Here is a 16,279-nt window from a genome sequence, read left to right as displayed (position 1 = left end):
CCTCCGCCCTCCCCTACCCCCATCCCCCAACCGCCCTGGGGTCCAGCTGTGGGCAGCCATGGGGTGCTAGGCCCAGGGCTTCTTGGCAACGGCCAAAACCACAGGCAGGGCTGTCGGTAAAGCTATATCAGATGAGTTGAGGCAGAGCTGGGAGGACCACCAGGCAAGAGCCTGCACGAGAGTCTGGGCCACGTGGGACGGCTTTGCTTCCTGACCCCCAGCTCTCCTCAGAGCCCAGGCGCTCCATCTGGAGCTGGCCAGGCAGGCACTGTCCCATTCCTGCTGCCCAATGCTGTGTCCTCAGGTGGGGCCCTGGACCTTTCTGAGCCTGAGCTTCCTACATGGACAGTGAGAGCTGGGCCTCGCTGTGGGACCCAGCGGGATGAGCCACGGTGAGCTCAGTGGGCGCACTCAGCAAGGTTTTGGGTCCCTGTTACCCTGGGCTACATTTGCGAGCATCTCCCCCTGTTGGCTCTAAAGGCAAACCCCAAGGTACCTTCTTATAGAGCCGGCAGACAGCAACCCCTCGTCAGGGACCTCGCCACCCTCCCAGCCGGGCACCATCACCCCGGAGGACCTGGAGCTCCTCCTGGAGGAAGGGCTGGCCAGCTCCGAGCCCTTGAGTCTGGAGGAGATCTCGGAGAGATATGAGTCCATTTGCCTGCCGTCCACCGCTTCGGTCACAGAGCAGGACGCCCCCAAGCGCTGGAAGCAGCTGGAGCAGTGGTGAGCCCCTTGGGGACCAGGGGCGGGGGAGCCACGTAGTCAGTGCCCCGCACACGCAGCCGACACAGCCCGTTCCTCACCCCACCAGGGTGGCCGACCTGCAGGCCGAGGTGGTGTCGCTGCGGGGACACAAGGCCTGCTGCGAGCGCACCACGCTGAGCCTGCTGCGGGAGCTGCTGCAGGTGCACGCCTGCTTGCAGCTGCAGGACTCAGCTGAAGAGGCTGCAGCAGGCGGCTCAGGCCCCCGAGAAGGAGGCTCTCCAGGTGGGACACGTCGGCTGGGAGGCGGCATCCCCGGGTGTCAGGGCAGCTGTTTCCTGGACCCTGAGCCCCACTCAGCCCCTGCTGCTCAGGCCAGGGCCTCGGGTCCCACTCCGTGGGCCCCCGTGTCCGTGCTGGTCGAGCTGGGAGGGCCTCTGGCCTGCACTCAGCTCACCCCTCCACCTTGCAGTTCCCCAGCCTGCAGAACCAGAACCAGATGCAGACCCTGGACAAGAGGTGCCCCTGCACCCTTGGAGCAGGCTTAACAGGAGGAAGAGGGGCTTTGGGGAAGCAGCGGCTGCTGCCAGGCCAGCCTGGGCATCAGCCCCTGGCTTTTGTTGCCTCCAATTTGGTATCTTGCTCAGGTAAGCAAACACATCCACGGCCCAACTCCAGAAGGTCAGGTTGCTGGAGCCCGGCAGGCTGTGGAGCCTGGGAAAGGGGCAGAAGGCTTGCTGCTGGGCCCCTTGGCTGAACCCCCACACCAAAGGCTGCCCAGCCTGCTCCTGGCTGCCAGGAGGTGGCAGGGCAGGCCCCAGGCAGAAGCAGCTCTTGTGTGCCAGGCTGGTGGAGATCCGGGAGGCCCTGACCCAGATCAGGAGGAAGCAGGCGCTCCAGGACTCTGAGCGGAAGGGCGCCGAGCAGGAGGCCCGCCTTAGGTGGGCCCCTCAGGAAGCTGTCTCTGGACCCGCCGAAGGGTCGTGTGGGAGTCATCAAGGAGGGCAGGTGACCCTCCAGCCCAGGGTCCCCACCCCCTCCCCTTCCCCGTCAGTCATGCTCACGGGGAGCCTAGCTCTCTCTGTCCCAGGTGGGGACACAGAGTGGGCTTCTGGCCTCTCTGTGTGTTTACCCGGGCGGGGTTGGACCTCCTGCTAAGTCAGCCTGGGCCCCCCGGATGCAGGCCTGGCCTGAAAAGGATTTGGTGTCCAGGGCCCCACCAGCCTCCCTGAGGCTCCCCATCAGGCCTCTGGCCGACTGGGCTGCTGTGACCTGCAGCCGTTGCCCCTAGGTTGTCTGAGCTGACCGAGAAGCTGAAGCAGGAGGAAAGGGACCGGGAGGTGACCTGTGGGGCCCTGCAGAAGAGCCAGGAGGAGGCCAGCCAGAGGGTGGACCATGAGGTGGCCAGGATGCAGGTACCCGGGAGGCCAGGGGCAGGCCCAGGCAGGGCTCTGGCATCAGCAGCCAGCAAGCTGCCAGCAAGACGGTCTGTGCAGGAGACCCCCAGCTCTCCCTATCCCACATCTTCTCCACTGCTGGGGTCTTCCTTCACCCCAGCTCTCCTTTTGGTTCCGTTCACGTGTTTGGACCTGGTGGCTGACCCCCAAGTCCTACGCTGTCCACTACGGTGGCCATTGGCCACGGGTGGCTCTGTATGTTGCAATTTAAAACTCAGTTCCTTGGTCACACGAGCCACATTGCAGTGCTCTGTGGCTACCTGTGGCTGGTGGCTGCCGATTTGGCTGTGCTGAGGTGGAGTGCGTCCTCCATCACAGAAAGTCCATCATTAGCACGAGTGCCGTTGCGGCCACTGCTGCCCCACCTCCCCTTCCCCATGTGATCAGCACCCAGATCAAGAAATAGAATCTCATAGCCTGAGGCCCCTTCCTTGGCCATTTCCAGCTTCAATGCTTCCCTCCGTGCAAAGTGGAAGTCCCTTCCTGAAGACATGTCTTCCGGTGGCCCTGCTCCCGGGCTGGTGCGTGTGGCCTAGAAGGTGGGGCAGGGGCCAGGGTGGGGCACCTCTGGACCCAGCCTCTTCAGCTCTGCAAATAGAGACCAGGGACTGTGCCGCGTCCCCAGCTGCTGCCCTCATAGCTCAGCTGCCCAGCTCCATGCGTGCCCCTCCCGCTGCCCTGTGGGAAGCTGGTGCCTTGGCTCCATCGAGAGGCAGGGGCCCCAGGCAACATCGGGGCCCGGGATCCCCGATGCCCGGCTGGCCCGCATCTCCCCAAGTGCGCCCTGGGGCTGGGGTCAGCGCCCTGCCGCTGCTGCCTGGTTTTGTGAATAAAGTTTTATCGGCACATGGCCATTTGTTTACTGTTGCCCACAGCTGCTTTTGCACTGGAACCACAAAGCTGAGGGGTTATGACAGAGATCCTGTGGCGCATAAACGCCAAACCTCTGCCTTCTGGTTCTTTACAGAAACAGCCAAGCCCTGCTCCGGGTCACCCTGCATGGGGCAGGGAGGCTGGTGGGGGCTAAGGGCACACCTGCTCTGGGCTGTGGGCAGCCCTCCCGGCCCTAGAAGGACTTGTGGCCGTGGAGAGGGTGCCTCGTGCCTGTGGGCCTAGACCCCCATCTCCCGCATCCAGACCCTTGGTGCAGCAGGAAAGGAGCTGATGGAGGGAGAAGAGAGAAGGGGTCCCACCCTGGGCCTGGAGGGCAAGGGCAGACAGTGTGTGTGTGCACATGTGTGAACGGGGATGTGCACACGTGCATGAGTGTGTGTTCATGTGTGAGCGTGTGCTCACATGTACACTCAGCCTCCTTGCCCGGGGCTCCTGGCAGGGGTATGATCCGATGGCTGCTCTGCCGCCTCCCTGGTGGGGTCTGGCAGTCACTGTGAGGACCATGTGTGTCCTGGGCCCGTGGAGCGTGGCCTTCAGACCCTTCACAGCCCTTGCGCCTGGCTCTCTGGGACATATGGCCCCTGCCTGCCCTGCCTTCCTTCCTGAGGAGGGTGTGACGGGCCCACCCCTGCAGGGCACACGGGACCAGGGTCCCCTCCGACAGAGATGGTTGGGCAGGAGAACAGCAAGTCCCCGATGGCGCTGTGGGTATGGGGATGGGCGAGGGGGACGCCCATGGAGAGGTGCACGGTGACCATGTGGCCCCCACTCCACAGGCCCAGATGACCAAGCTCAGGGAGGAGATGAGCCTCCGCTTTCTCAAGAGGGAGGCCAAGCTATGCAGCTTCCTGCAGAAGAGCTTTCTGGCCCTGGAGAAGGTAGGTGCCTGCCGGCGGCAGGGCAACCAGTCCCCCTCTCCCCAGCTCACGGCGGGCGGGGTCTCCCCGCAGAGGATGAAGGCCTCAGAGAGCGCACGGCTGCGGGCGGAGAGCAGCCTGCGGGAGGAGCTGGAGAGCAAGTGGCAGCAACTCCGGGAGCTGGACGCAGAGCGCACGCGGGCCCTGCAGGGGCAGAGGCAGGTGGGTGGCATGGCGGGCACCGGCATGGGCAGGGCCCCTGCTGGAGCTGGGCAGGTCTCAGGCTGCCTCTGCCCGGCAGCAGGAAGAGTGCCACCTCCTGGAGCAGTGTCGGGGCCTGGACAAGGCTGTGGTCCAGCTGACCGAGTTCGTGCGTCAGAACCAAGCATCGCTGAGCCACGTCCTGCTGGCCGAGCAGAAGGCCTGGTGGGTGTCCGAGCGGGGCCTCAGGCAGGGCAGGTGAGAACGGCCCTGCTCCCCTGACCCCAACGTCCTGAGCCTGGCTCGAGGCCCAGTGGGGTGCCCTGGGGCAGAGAAGCTGCCCTTTAGTGGGAGGCTCCCAACCCTCCCCGAGCCTGTCCCTCGCGGGGGAGCTCTGAGTGGCAGCGGTGGACACAGCCCCGTCTCGGTGGTCCCTGTGATGACCCTCATCCTCTCCCTGGGGCCACCTGTAAGGTTCTGAAGCCAGTAGCCGGGCTCGCTGCCCTGGCCCAATGCCAAGGGGTGGGCCAGCCTTGGCTGAGGGACAGTCTCTCTCAGTGGCACCCACCCCCAGGGATGCTAAGGGGCAGTTGGAGAACAGCCGGGTCGGGGAGCTGGCTACCTACCTGCAGGAGAGCCTGGAGGCCATGCAGCTGGCCAGCGAGCTGGCCCAGCAGGAGATGCACAGTGCCCTGGAGCTGGTGAGGCGGCAGGGCCAGGGCCGGGCCCGCAGGGTTCCCCGTCTATGCAGGCAGTACACTCAGCCCGGCCTCCCACAGCTCCGAGAGAAGAGCCAGGCCCTGGAGGTGTCCGTGGCTGAGCTGGTCAGGCAGGTGAAGGACATGAGTGACCACTTCCTGGCCCTGAGCTGGAGGCTGGACCTGCAGGAGCAGACGCTGAGCCTGAGGCTGTGCGAGGTGAGTGCACAGAGCAGCCCGGGGAAGGCGCACCTAGATGGGAGGGATCCTGCTGCCCCTCAGGGCGGCGGGTCCCAACCCACCCAACAGCTGTCCACAAGGCCCAGGGCCCCAACCACACGGGGTCTCCACTGAGTGACCAGCAAAGCAGCCTACTCCTTTGGGTTCTTTTTGCTCTTTTTCTAACAGCTTTATTGAGGTTCAGTGCACACACCAGACAATTCCCCCTTTCAAAGTGTGTACTTCCGTGGTTCTTTGTGTATTCAGAGTCATACAGCCACCACCACAATCACTTTTAGAACTTTTCCATCCCCCCAAAAGGAAACCCCGTGCATTAGAGGTCACACCCCCTCTCCCAGCCCCTGGCAAACACTGGTCTGCTTTCCGTCTCTCTGGATTTGCCTGTGCTGGACATTTCGTATAAATGGAATCAAATGCTCTGTGGCCTTTTGTGAGCTTCTCTCGCTGAACGTTCCGTGTTTGAGGTTCATCCACTTTGTGGCATGTGTCAGTGCTCCTTTCCTTTTTATGGCTGTCACATTTCACTGTGTGGATGGACCATTGCTTATCCATTTGTCAGCTGATGGACACTGAGCTGGTGTCCTTCTGATGCCCTTAGTGCTGTCGTGAACACAGGTATACACCCTTTGGCAGCGGGGCTGGGTCCCCCATCCTGTGCGTGTAGTCCGGCTGCCTGTTCTCTGTCGCTGCCGACTCACAGGCAGCTGGGTCTGGCTCAGGGGAGGGAGTGAAGCCAGGCCTTCTTAGGGATGTGGCTCTGCTCAGCCTGGTGGCCCTGTCTGGGAGGACCGGGGCACCCAGACTGTGCCAGGCCAGGCCACCCGGGCTGTGTCCGGTCAGTGTGGACATGCTCCGAGTTGAGGCGGGGACCCTGTGCCCTCCAGGAGCTCTGCTGCGTGGGTCTGGCCATCTCAGGTCTGACTATGGCTCCAGTGGGGCCAGTCTGTCTGCCTGTCCACCCTCCCTCTCTGGGCGGGTTCCAGCCCTCACTGGTGTCCGCGCCCCAGGTACAGAGTGAGTGGGGAGTTGCAGAGCAGCGATGGCGGGAAGGCCTGGCCCGGTGTCGAGAGGAGGCTCAGGCGCATCTACGGGAGGTGCAGCAGAGAGTGAACATCCTGCCCCAGGAGGTGGGTGAGGGCTGGGGTGGCCTCCGCCTCCCCGTTGTGCCCACCCTGAGCCGCCCACCGGCTCCGCATTTTAGATAGAGGCTGTCGCCGACAGGTGCATCCTTCACAAGAGTGACTCAGACCTCAAGATCTCCGCCGAGGCCAAAGCCAGGTGAGGCCCCCGGCTCCCTGTCACAGCCTGGCAGGACCTTCAGGGACTGGGCTGGTCCCACCGCAAGAGGGCACAGCCGTCTCAGAACGACCCTGCTGCTTCACAGGGCTTCCTGACAGTGGTCGATCCTCCCCAAGCCCCTGCACCTGTGGCAGCCCCGACCCCTCCCCACCCCAGGCCTGGCCCAGCTTTGGGCTTGGCCCCTGCTGGGGGCAGCCTTTCACTCTGTCACCTGCTGGGGACCCCCCAGTGCCCACTGGCGGGGCGGCAGTGCCAAGCACCCTATGCTCTGCCCAGGGCCTCCTCCCTCCAGCTGCCCCACCCCCCAGATGCCCCCCAGAGCCCGGCAGCCCCGGCCTCCTGTGCTCACAGAGAGTTCGAGGGCGAGGCCGTGAGGCAGGAGCTGGCTGCTCTGCTGTCCTCTGTGCAGCTGCTCAGAGAGGGCAACCCCGGGCGGAAGATCGCCGAGATCCAGGGCAAGCTGGCCACGGTACCCCTGGGCCCCTGGGCCTGGCACACTCGGCGGGGGGCGGTTGGGGGCTGGCTCAGACAGGGGCAGACCTCCCCCAACCCAGGGAGGCTCAGATCCAGGACACCCCCCTGGGAGTGTGGGGGGCGAGGCTCATGGAACCAGCCGTCCTGCTGGGTGGCTCTGCACATATCAGCCTCTGGAAGTACCAAGTTGGGGCTCCTGTCTGGAGCCCCCAGATGCTGAGGTGCATCAGCAGTCAGTGAAAAGAGCAGCCCTGAGTTCTGGCCGGGTCCCCCCTTGTCATCGGGCTGAGTGATGAGGCTGGCTCCCACTGAGGGGTGAGGACCCATGTGTCGGAGGCCGGCTCCTGCCACGAGTGATTAGGGCGGGGGCCGCCCCCAGGTCTGCAGACTTCCTGCGTCTGTGCCCACGAATGGGGGCCATGTTTAGTTTCAGAACCAAATGATGAAGTTGGAAAGCAGCATCCAGGACAACAAGACCATCCAGAATCTCAAGTTTAATACAGAAACCAAGCGGGTGAGAGGTGGCCCCTGAACTGGGCCCTAGCCGTGCCACCGCCCCCCCACCCCCCCACCCAAGCTCCAGGGCTTACCAGGCCCTGTGGGTGGGCCGCCTTTCTCTGTGCAGAGCCTGACTCCCAGCTGCCCTCACCACCCCCAGCCTGGCCACCCCCTAGCTTTTTGGTCTGCCCAGCCGTCTGTCTGCGTGTCTGGCCCAAGCAGAGTTTCCGGGCAGATAAGGCCCAGCCTAGCCCAGAGGGAGATAAATCCCGTTGGCTGTCCCACCCCTCTGGTCTGATTCCTGCGTCCACAGCGCACGGAGGAGATGGCCACTCTGCGGTCAAGCGTGATGCACCTGTGGAGCGAGGAGGGCCCCTGGGCCCTGACGCTAGGCAGCAGGAGGGTCCTCATGTCCCTGGTGAGGCAGCAGTTCTTCATCAAGGACGTGGTCCCTGACAAGGTGGTCCCCGTGAACCACTGGGGCGTGTATCAGGCCGTGAGGTGGGCAGCGGGGAGCCGCCTTCCAGAGCCCCCTCCAGGCCCGGGTTCGGGGCTGGGCGGACCCCGAGGGCAGTGGGCGAAGGCAGGGTCCGGGCCGTGAGCTGTGTCTCTGGGCAGGTGGCTGCAGTGGAAAGCGGTCCTCATGAAGCTGGCGGCTCGGCGGAGGCCGAGGGCGGTCTGGGAGAAGCCCCTCGGCTAGAAGCCCGCCCACTAGCTCTCGTCCCTGCCCCTTTCCCAGAAATAAACATGCCCACCCCACGCCTGTCAGAGGCTGGAGTTCCCTCCAGGGGTTCAGGAGACCCTGGGCAGGGGAGTGGCCAAGAGGACCTTCCCTAGACTCCCAGAACCCCTGCTCCTGTCCTGGCTGCTGAGCCCCAGGCCCCACCGCTCCCCAGGGCCTCCCACCCACAGGCACTGCGGCCCGAGCCCCACCCGGAGCCAACAGCGCGTTAGCTTGGCCACTCAGACGGTGACCCCCTTCCTGCCCCTCCAAGAAAGCCCTCACCCCCATGGTAGCTGGCCCTGCCACCTGCCGCGGGTGCCACGAGGAGGGACCACCCTGGGGCCAGCTGGGCGGGCAGTGTGGAGGGCTGCCCTTCACCACTGACTGGAACTTTGGGGGCTGGTCTTTGAGGAAATGTGGCTTGCCCACTGCCAGCGTGTAGACGCCCTGAGCCCACTGCCTCCAAGAGGCTGCAGCTCCTGCCCCATCCTCCCTCCTGTGGGCAGAGCTCTTGGGTGGCCCCTGCCCATTCCCTGCCCTGGCCTGGGAAGTCCCTACCTGAGCTGATTTGTCCCCTGGTGGCTGCCCTGATTGGAGGTCCCCGAGGGCTCCTTTCAGGACAGCAATAAGGAGAGTCCGGACCCTTGTTGCCCTCAGCTCACCCCCACTGATCCTTGCTCAATCGCTAGGCCTCGGCCAGTTGCACCCCCTCCAGGGCCTGGCCCCCCCAACCCAGCAGCTCGGGGCCGGCCTCTGCCGACCAGCTGGCCAGCAGGTCGCTGAAGTCAGGCGTGCCGGGGTGCAGCAGACCCAGGGGGCTGGGTGCCGGCTCCTTCCAGAAGGAGGGGGGAAGCTTCCTTTGGGTCATGGGGGTGATGTGGCCATACTTGTGCTCCAGCCTGAGTCGGTGGCCGGCCGCAGCCCTGGGCCCCGAGTACTGCCGCAGCCCGTAGTCGAAGAGCTCGGCCAGGGGTCCCAGCGGCTGTGGCCCTTCCCCACCGAGGCCCGGCCCGCACGCCTGCCCCTCAGGGGCCCCAGGGGAGCAGACCCCGGGCTCAGTGGCCTCGTTGTCTTCTGGGGCCTCGCCCTGGGCCAGGCGCACCAGGTTGGCGCAGGAGAGCTCCCTGGCTGAGCTGCTGGCCGTGTGGACATCAGCGTAGATGTCACAGGCGTCGGGGTCCTGCCCCCGGTTCTTGTGGCCAAAGTACCGCTGGATGTCTCCACTGATGAGCTCGGAGAACCGCAGGAGCTGCAGCGGCGTCTCTGGGCCACTGGGGTCCAGAGGGGCCACTTCTGGGGCCCAACCTGAGCTCTGGGGGGCCGGGCTGTGGCCCTCTGGCCCCTCGACCTCCAGCTCCTCTTCCGCATCCTCCTCCTCCTCCTCCTCCTCCTCCTCAGAAGTGTCTAGGGGCTCCGGGTCTGAGGGCAGGAAGGGCCCGTGGGACGGCAGAGGCAGCCGGAAGTCACAGAGAGGCCAGATCACGCCCGCGGCCATCTCTCCGCCGAGCTTCTGGGGGCTCTCGGGCAGTGGGCGCTAGCTGGGGAGGGAGGCGGAGAGGGGACAGGTTAGCGGTCAAGGCCTGCAGCCCTCCTAGGGGAATAGTCACTGCAGGCTTGGGGCGGGCGCTGAGCTCAGAGGCAGATGACATTTGGAGAGACGGAGGTGGTGGGCACTTGGCGGGGGCGCGTGGCAGGGGTGAGCTGCAGGGTGCAGGCCTCAGTCACCCGCCAGAGGAGGGTACATCCTGTCCTGTAGGGAGGGTGGCTGACAGTGCTGTTGGAATAGTGACTCGGAGAGAGAGAAGCAGGGCAGGTGGGAAGGGAGCCGGCCCAGGGGCTGGGCTTCGGGCAGGTTTGGGGCCTGGAGAGCAGAGCCCTCGTCCCAGCTCAGGGTCGCTGTAGCTCTTGATAAACAGGCTTGTTGACGTAGAGTCTGCCCAGGTGCAGGGTGGTGGGGGACCCCCTTGGCACACCCCCTCCCTGAGTGTCTGTGGTTGGCAGGGTCCCTCTGTGCCTGAAGTACCCATGCTGAGCCCAGGAGCCGGGCCTGGCTGCCTCGACCTGGGTGCTCTGTCCCTTGCAGTTTTGGGGGCTTCAGAGGCTTCAGGGGCTGTGAGGGTGAGCTCCGGGGGTCTTCGGGGGAGGGCAGAGCCATTTCTCTGTCCCCACAGTTGCAGGCTTCCCTGTGCTCCCTGTCGGGGGTGGGGGGGTGGTGAGGTCACCTCTAGCATCTCTAACCTGGGGATGGGTGGGGGGGCTGGCAGGACCAGGGAGGGGGTGGGATTAGGGGAGCTGATTGTGAACGTGGGAGGCCGCCCCCAGAACAGGGCCCCAGCTCCTCCACTGCAGGGAGGCAGGTGGGCCAGCCCTTGGACCAGGAGGCCTTCTAGCGGGAGCCCTGGGCAAGGGGGAGGAAGAAAGGGAAGGGGGGTTAGAGAGAAGGGGGGGCTCCCAGCTTCAGGAAACCACTCCCCATGTGGGGGGAGGGGAGGGAAGTCCACAGGCTGCCCTCAGAGTCAGGGGGGCCTCTCGGACCTCCCCCTCCTCCCTGCCATCACGCTCTGCAGTTCTAGGGCCCCTCTTCTCTGTTGGGGTGAACCGTGGCCCCAGCGTTGGGCGTGGGCATGGCCCATGGTGGGGAGCCAAGACTCAGGTGCCCTCCTTTCCCTGGCCGTCCCACCTCGATGACCCAGCTCCGCTCAGCCCTGCTGTTGACCCCTCCCCGTGGGTGGGTGGTCCCCAAAGACCACCAGGGCAGAGGAACCCACTGCCTTCCCAGGACCTCCGCCACCAGCACCCTCCCGCCCACCGCCCAGCCTGGCTCCTACCTGCCGAGGCCTGCAGCTCCCGCTGGGCAGGCCCACCTCCACCTGGGCTCAAGCATTTATAGCCAAGCTCTGTGGCTGGCCCGGCTGGCAAATATTTGGTGACTGCATTGTCATCGCAGACTGGGCAAATAGAGCCCGTTTGCTTTAGCGCCCGGCAACCAGGGCCCCGCTGGGGGGAGCCTCAGCCTGCCCGGGGGACCGTGGAGTGTTTGCCGCTCGCCCAGCTGGCTCACACCCGGGGCCGAGGACCCTTATCTCCGCCACTGATTGGGGCCCCGACCAAGCCTTGTCAAATAGGCGGAAAATTAAATTTCATGCTATTTTGACTCCTGGAGTAGCCTTCTCTAGAGGACATCCTGCTTCTGCAGTGCTCTGGGTGAACAGGCTCTGGGCCAGCAGCAGGACCTGGGAAGCCCCAGGAGGGCCAGGGACCACCAGCCAGGGCCCAGGTGGTGGGTTTATGCAGGTGGGGACCCCGGAGCCCCTGCCCAGCCCCCTCCTGCCACTTCCCACTGTTCCAGAGCTGCAGGTGCATTTGCAACAAACCCCATTGAATCACTGCTGCCCCAAGGGCTTCGTCCCCACGTCCAGGCTGAGGTGACACCTCCCTTCTCTGGCTTCTTTTTTAGCTCCTGTGCCTTCCTTTAAGGGGCTTAGTGGCCCCTCCAGCCCCGTGGGTCCTGCCCGGGGGCGTCCTCACTGTGGTTACCACCCATCATTACAGCCCCTTCACCATGAGTCCCATGAGTCCAGTCCAAGTTTCCCCGTCCCCGGAAACCGACCTCGGCCACAGCCACAGTTCTGTCCTGATACCCTGGGGTCTGATGACACTTGCCAGGTCCTGGTTGTGGGTCGGCCCTGCCCCAGCCTTAGCCAGCCTCTCTCTGACAGCCAAGACCTGGGGGAGGCTGGGGGTTGGGGTCCCCGGTGGCTCCCCAGGACTGCTGGGACCCCAGAATCCCTCTCTGCCCAGATACGGCCCCTGCCCCTCTGCCAGCCCAGGGAGCGCCCACCATGACCTGCCCAGGACCCAGGGCTGGACCTCAGCAGCTGTCCTGGCTGTAGCTGCAGTGCCCACTGCTGCCTATCGGGAACAGCCAGGGCCGGGGTCTGGGAAGGGGCTGGAGACTGGCCGGGCTGGGGTCAGCCCCGCAGGGTGGGGCCTCAGGGGCCCGAGGGAAGTGCTGGGCACAGGGGCCGGGCTGAGGAAGGTGAGACGCAGCCCTGTCATGGAGAAGGTCCTGGCGTTTGTGGCCAGAGGAGGGGCTTCACGAAGGAGGTGGTTTGCAGGCGCTGATGGGGCAGGTGCTCACCCAGCCAAGCCGGGGGAAGTAAAGGTGTTCCAGCAGAGGGGACAGCCTGGAAAGGAACCAGATCGCGAGGAGCTTGCACCCCTGTGGTCGGCTGAGTGATGGCCCCAAAGATGTCCACACCCTGATCCCTGGGAATTGCGTCGTCACCCCACTTGGCAAAGGGACCCAGCGGAGGTGACTGAGGTAAGGACCCTGAGATGGGAGATGGCCCTGGATTATCCAGTGGGCTTGTGTGTCACAGAGGGAAGCAGGAGGGTCCGAGTGGGGGTGGGGGGAGTTGTGGCGACGGAAGCAGAGGGTCACTGCTGGCTTTGAAGGTGGAGGGGCTGCAAGCCAAGGAATGGAGCAGCCTCTAAAATCTGGAAAACAAGGAGATTCTCCCCTGGAGCCTTCGGGGCGCAACCCTGCAGACACCTTGATTTGGGGCCAGGGAAACCCACTTGGGACCTTGGACCTCCAGGACTGCACAACAAATCAGTGTTGTTTTAAGCCACTCAGTTTGTGCTCCCTGTTTCAGCAGCAACAGGAAGCCCAGAGCTGGAAGCGTTGGCTGGAAAGTGGGGTGGGTGGCACACAGGACCTCCTGGCCTGGCCCTGGAGCTCGGACCTTCCTCCTGTACTGGGAGCCAAGTCGGCCAGGGCCTCAGCTCTTCCCAGCATCACTGGAACCAAATCGCAGAGTGGCAGTGGGGCTTTTGCAGGAAAGAGGCCCCAGGGTGGTTTTCACCCCCCACCCCACAGTCCCACTTTTCCATCCTGGCCTCTGCCTCAGGCTCCCAGTCAGTGGAACTGGGGCTGTGGAAGGGGCTCTGGGTCCCAAGAGTGACCCAGCGAGGTGTCCATTCGTGCCAGCTGTGGGAAGACTGTCCACAGACAGCCAGACCCTTGTCCTCCGGTGGCAGAATCCCAGTGCTTTTTTCTGCCTGACCAGAGACAAGGAGGAAACCCCAGTCTAGGATGGAGAGTTCTAGAGTCGGGGAGAACCCAGAGCAGGCAGGTGTTTGGGGAGAGGAACCTCAGCAGCACAGTGTGGGGTGGGCCTTTGGACACAGGAGGCCTGAGACCGGAGACTTGGGGAGGGTGCCACTGCACCAGTCCTAGCGATCAACGATGGGGCCTAACAAGGCACAGTGTGTGGAGGTAAGGGTGGGAGACAGGCATGAGAGGGATTCAAGAAGCAGATCTTGGGTCTTAATGGAAATACCCCCTTCCTTGCCCCTCCTGAGTCAGAGCCATGCTCAAGATAGACACAGGAGTCTGGTGGGTGGAGGCTGAACTCCAGCTTTTGTTACAGGTGAGGCTGGGCTGGGTTATGGCAGCCAGGGGTACCCTGGGTAGGTGGAGAGACCCACTTTCCCAGAATCACTGCCCACACATGTCCAGCCGGTATTGGGTGGCCAGCCATTGCCAGGCCAAGTGGCATGGGTGTCCCAAGTCCCCTGTGCCCATGGGGGCTCCTGGGTGGGGCTGGGGGCTGAGGCACTCAGGCTGCCAGGCTTGGGGCCTGAGCATATGCCCTGGCATCTGCTCCCAGCCAGGCCCCCATTGTGGGCAGCATGGGGCCTTCAGAGCTCTGTGCCCACCCTGCCCCCACCAGCCCCCACCCCTGCTGTCAGGCCTCAGCCCCTGGGAGAAAGGCTCTGCCTTTCCGAAGGTGGTGGCCCTGCCTGTCCCCATGCACCCCATATTGATCTTCCCAGGGAAAATCAATAGCTCCAATATGTCAGCTCTCAAGTGGCGCTACAGTAAATTACTCCCGCCATCAGGCACACAAGGGCTGCAGCCTCCCTCCCATTAGTGGGACATTAGTCCTCGTGTGAGGTTTCTCTGTGTGCTTTGAGATAATGAAGACTGAGGTGTTGGTTTATGCCTCTGGGAGGAGGGGGACCTTGGACAAGAGCGGCATCGCTGGCAGTGCTGGGCACCTGTCACCCAGTGCCCTGCCGAGACTGCTGGGGTCAGGAAGGGGAGGGCCCTGGAGACACCGGGTCACCGGCCGCATCTGGCTGTGGCTTTTCCCACTCTGGGCTCCACCGCATCAGAGGGTCAAGCAAACCACAGCATTTGGGGCTGTTGTCGCCCTCCAGCCAGAGGCTGCCAGGGACACACGTGTCACTGAACAAGGTGGGTTTAAGCAAGGGAGAATTCACAGCCCGGAACGTGGGTGTCTCAGGAGGCGGGCGTTAGAAAGGGCTCTGGGTTCAGCCATTGTTGGGTGAGGGGCTCTGCTCTGGGCTGTGTGCTGTCAGCAAGCAGGGTAACTGTGACTGGGCATCTGTATCAGTCTCCAAGGGCTGCCATAACAAAGGACCACCAACTGGTGGTTTAAAACAACAGAAGTTACTTTCTCACAGTTCTGGAGGCCAGAAATCTGAAACCATGAAGGCTCTGGGGGAGAATCTGTTCCAGGCCTTTCTCTTAGCTTCTGGTGTAGCCGGCAGTCCTCTGCGTTCCTTGGCTGGTGGCCGCATCACTCCAGTCTCTGCCTGCCTCTTCACATGGCCTGCTCCCCTGTGCGTCTCTGGGTCTTTTTTCCTCTTATAAGGACATCATTTAGGGCCCACCCTATCCATTATGACATAGTTTTAACTAATTACATCCACAAAGACCCTATTTCCAAATAGGGTCACGTGCTGAGGCTCCAGGGGGATAAGAATTTGGAGGGACATCATTCCACCCAGTATAGCATCTTTAATACATCTTATCCAGAAGGAGGGCAGATGAGGCAAGGCTCCAGCCATGGTTGGTAAAGGACCAGGGTCCCTCCCATCAGCCAGGAAGGGGGTATTTGGTCTTTTTTGGGCCACTTCCATGTTTTGCCTGTGTTCAGATGTGATTATAAAGGGGTCTTGAGCCACCATGGTCACGGAGAGGCCTGGTCCAACACTGATGTTCTCTGAAATTGTTTACGTCCTACAGGAGAGCCCAGCTCTGAGCACCAGGCCAGCTCCCAGAGATCAAGGCCTGCTGTCCTCCTCAGACTCCGCAGGACCCACGTCCTTTGCATCATGCCTTCACCTAGAATGGAGACCAGTGCCAGCAGGACCTGGGGACAGAGGAGAGGTCCACTGGACATGTGGATTTGCTAAGTCTTTGTTGTGGGCCTGCGCTGCTCCTCCCAGACTCTGGCCTCAGAGCACCCTAGGAGCCTGATGGCAGTAAAGGAGCCCTCCACTGCCTCAGAATGGAAGGACATTTCCATGCCGTCCCCTTATCAGTCTTAACAGCTGTCCCAGGGACCGGCAGAGGGCTTCCCAGGCATAGCACCAGTCCTGGAAGCAGCCTGCAAAGGACAGGAGATGCCCATTTTACAGCTGAGGAAGCAGAGGCTCGAGGGGTGCCTGTCTGAGGTGTCTTATTTCTGTCACCCATCCAAGGCAGTGGGACAGGTTTAGTGACCCTTTGGAGGCTGCCCTGCCTGGGGGTGAAGCCCTAGCCCCTGCCGTTGACCCCCAGCTCTGCACCCCCCTCTGCTGTCCCAGGGCAGCTTGTGCCCAGATGCCCTAAAACATACCAACCAGGTGGCTGCATCAGCTGCAGTCAGCAGCTCCACCCCAACCTCAGGCCTCTTTGATCTCCACCTCCTCCAGGAAGCCCTACAGGCTGCACACCAGAATGATTCTGGTCCATCCTCCTGCCCACAGTAGGTGCTCCTGGGGTTCCCTGTGGTCGAATTGGTTTGGCAGTGATTCTGGGTGGGGTTCTGGGGTGGAACAGGTGAGGCGGGGCCCAGTGAGGAGGATGTGGGCACACAGGTGCCTCTGTTGACACAGTAGCTCTGAACACAGTCCTGGCTTTGCAGCTGAGCCACCACCAGGCGTCCAGGTTTGGGCTTCCCAGGGTGGGGAGATCTCCCAGATGCTGCTGAGCTGGGAACACCTCCAGCCCGCCACCCTTGCTTAAGTGTCTCTAGACTTCCTGAGGGGTGAAGAACTGGTCCCGAGGCTGGTGCTTCTCCTGCCAGAAAGCAGGTGCAGGAGATGCTCCAGAGGCAAAGATTCTGAACCAGGAGGCAGCACATTACAGCTGCCAACTAAAAATTGTCGCTTGTCACCTGGTTCTACAAGAATGAAGTCACCTGCCACTGCAGT

The 16,279-nt window shown here is 63.2% G+C and overlaps 2 protein-coding genes across 2 annotated transcripts; one reads left to right on the top strand and one right to left on the bottom strand.

Annotated features, from left to right (window-relative positions):
* The first annotated feature begins 301 nt into the window (after positions 1–301).
* CCDC154 (coiled-coil domain containing 154) lies at positions 302–8,830 on the top strand. The gene is given in 18 exon segments (XM_061208768.1): positions 302–392; positions 507–726; positions 815–931; positions 933–990; positions 1,178–1,224; positions 1,551–1,646; positions 1,997–2,120; positions 3,833–3,934; positions 4,007–4,135; positions 4,218–4,339; positions 4,689–4,815; positions 4,894–5,031; positions 6,060–6,179; positions 6,254–6,330; positions 6,703–6,820; positions 7,253–7,339; positions 7,637–7,824; positions 7,942–8,830. Coding segments are annotated over 18 exon segments (1,962 nt in total). The 5' UTR covers positions 302–382; the 3' UTR covers positions 8,024–8,830.
* On the bottom strand, positions 8,733–9,542 carry PERCC1 (proline and glutamate rich with coiled coil 1). Its single transcript, XM_061208769.1, has one exon. It carries the CDS (start codon positions 9,540–9,542, stop codon positions 8,733–8,735), a length of 810 nt encoding a protein of 269 aa, XP_061064752.1.
* Positions 9,543–16,279: the final 6,737 nt, after the last annotated feature.

The sequence above is a fragment of the Eubalaena glacialis genome, chromosome 13 (genome assembly GCF_028564815.1).
Source record: "Eubalaena glacialis isolate mEubGla1 chromosome 13, mEubGla1.1.hap2.+ XY, whole genome shotgun sequence".
Lineage (NCBI taxonomy): Eukaryota > Metazoa > Chordata > Mammalia > Artiodactyla > Balaenidae > Eubalaena > Eubalaena glacialis.
Note: the sequence above shows the minus strand (reverse complement) of the source record. Positions and strands in the feature narration are given on the sequence as shown.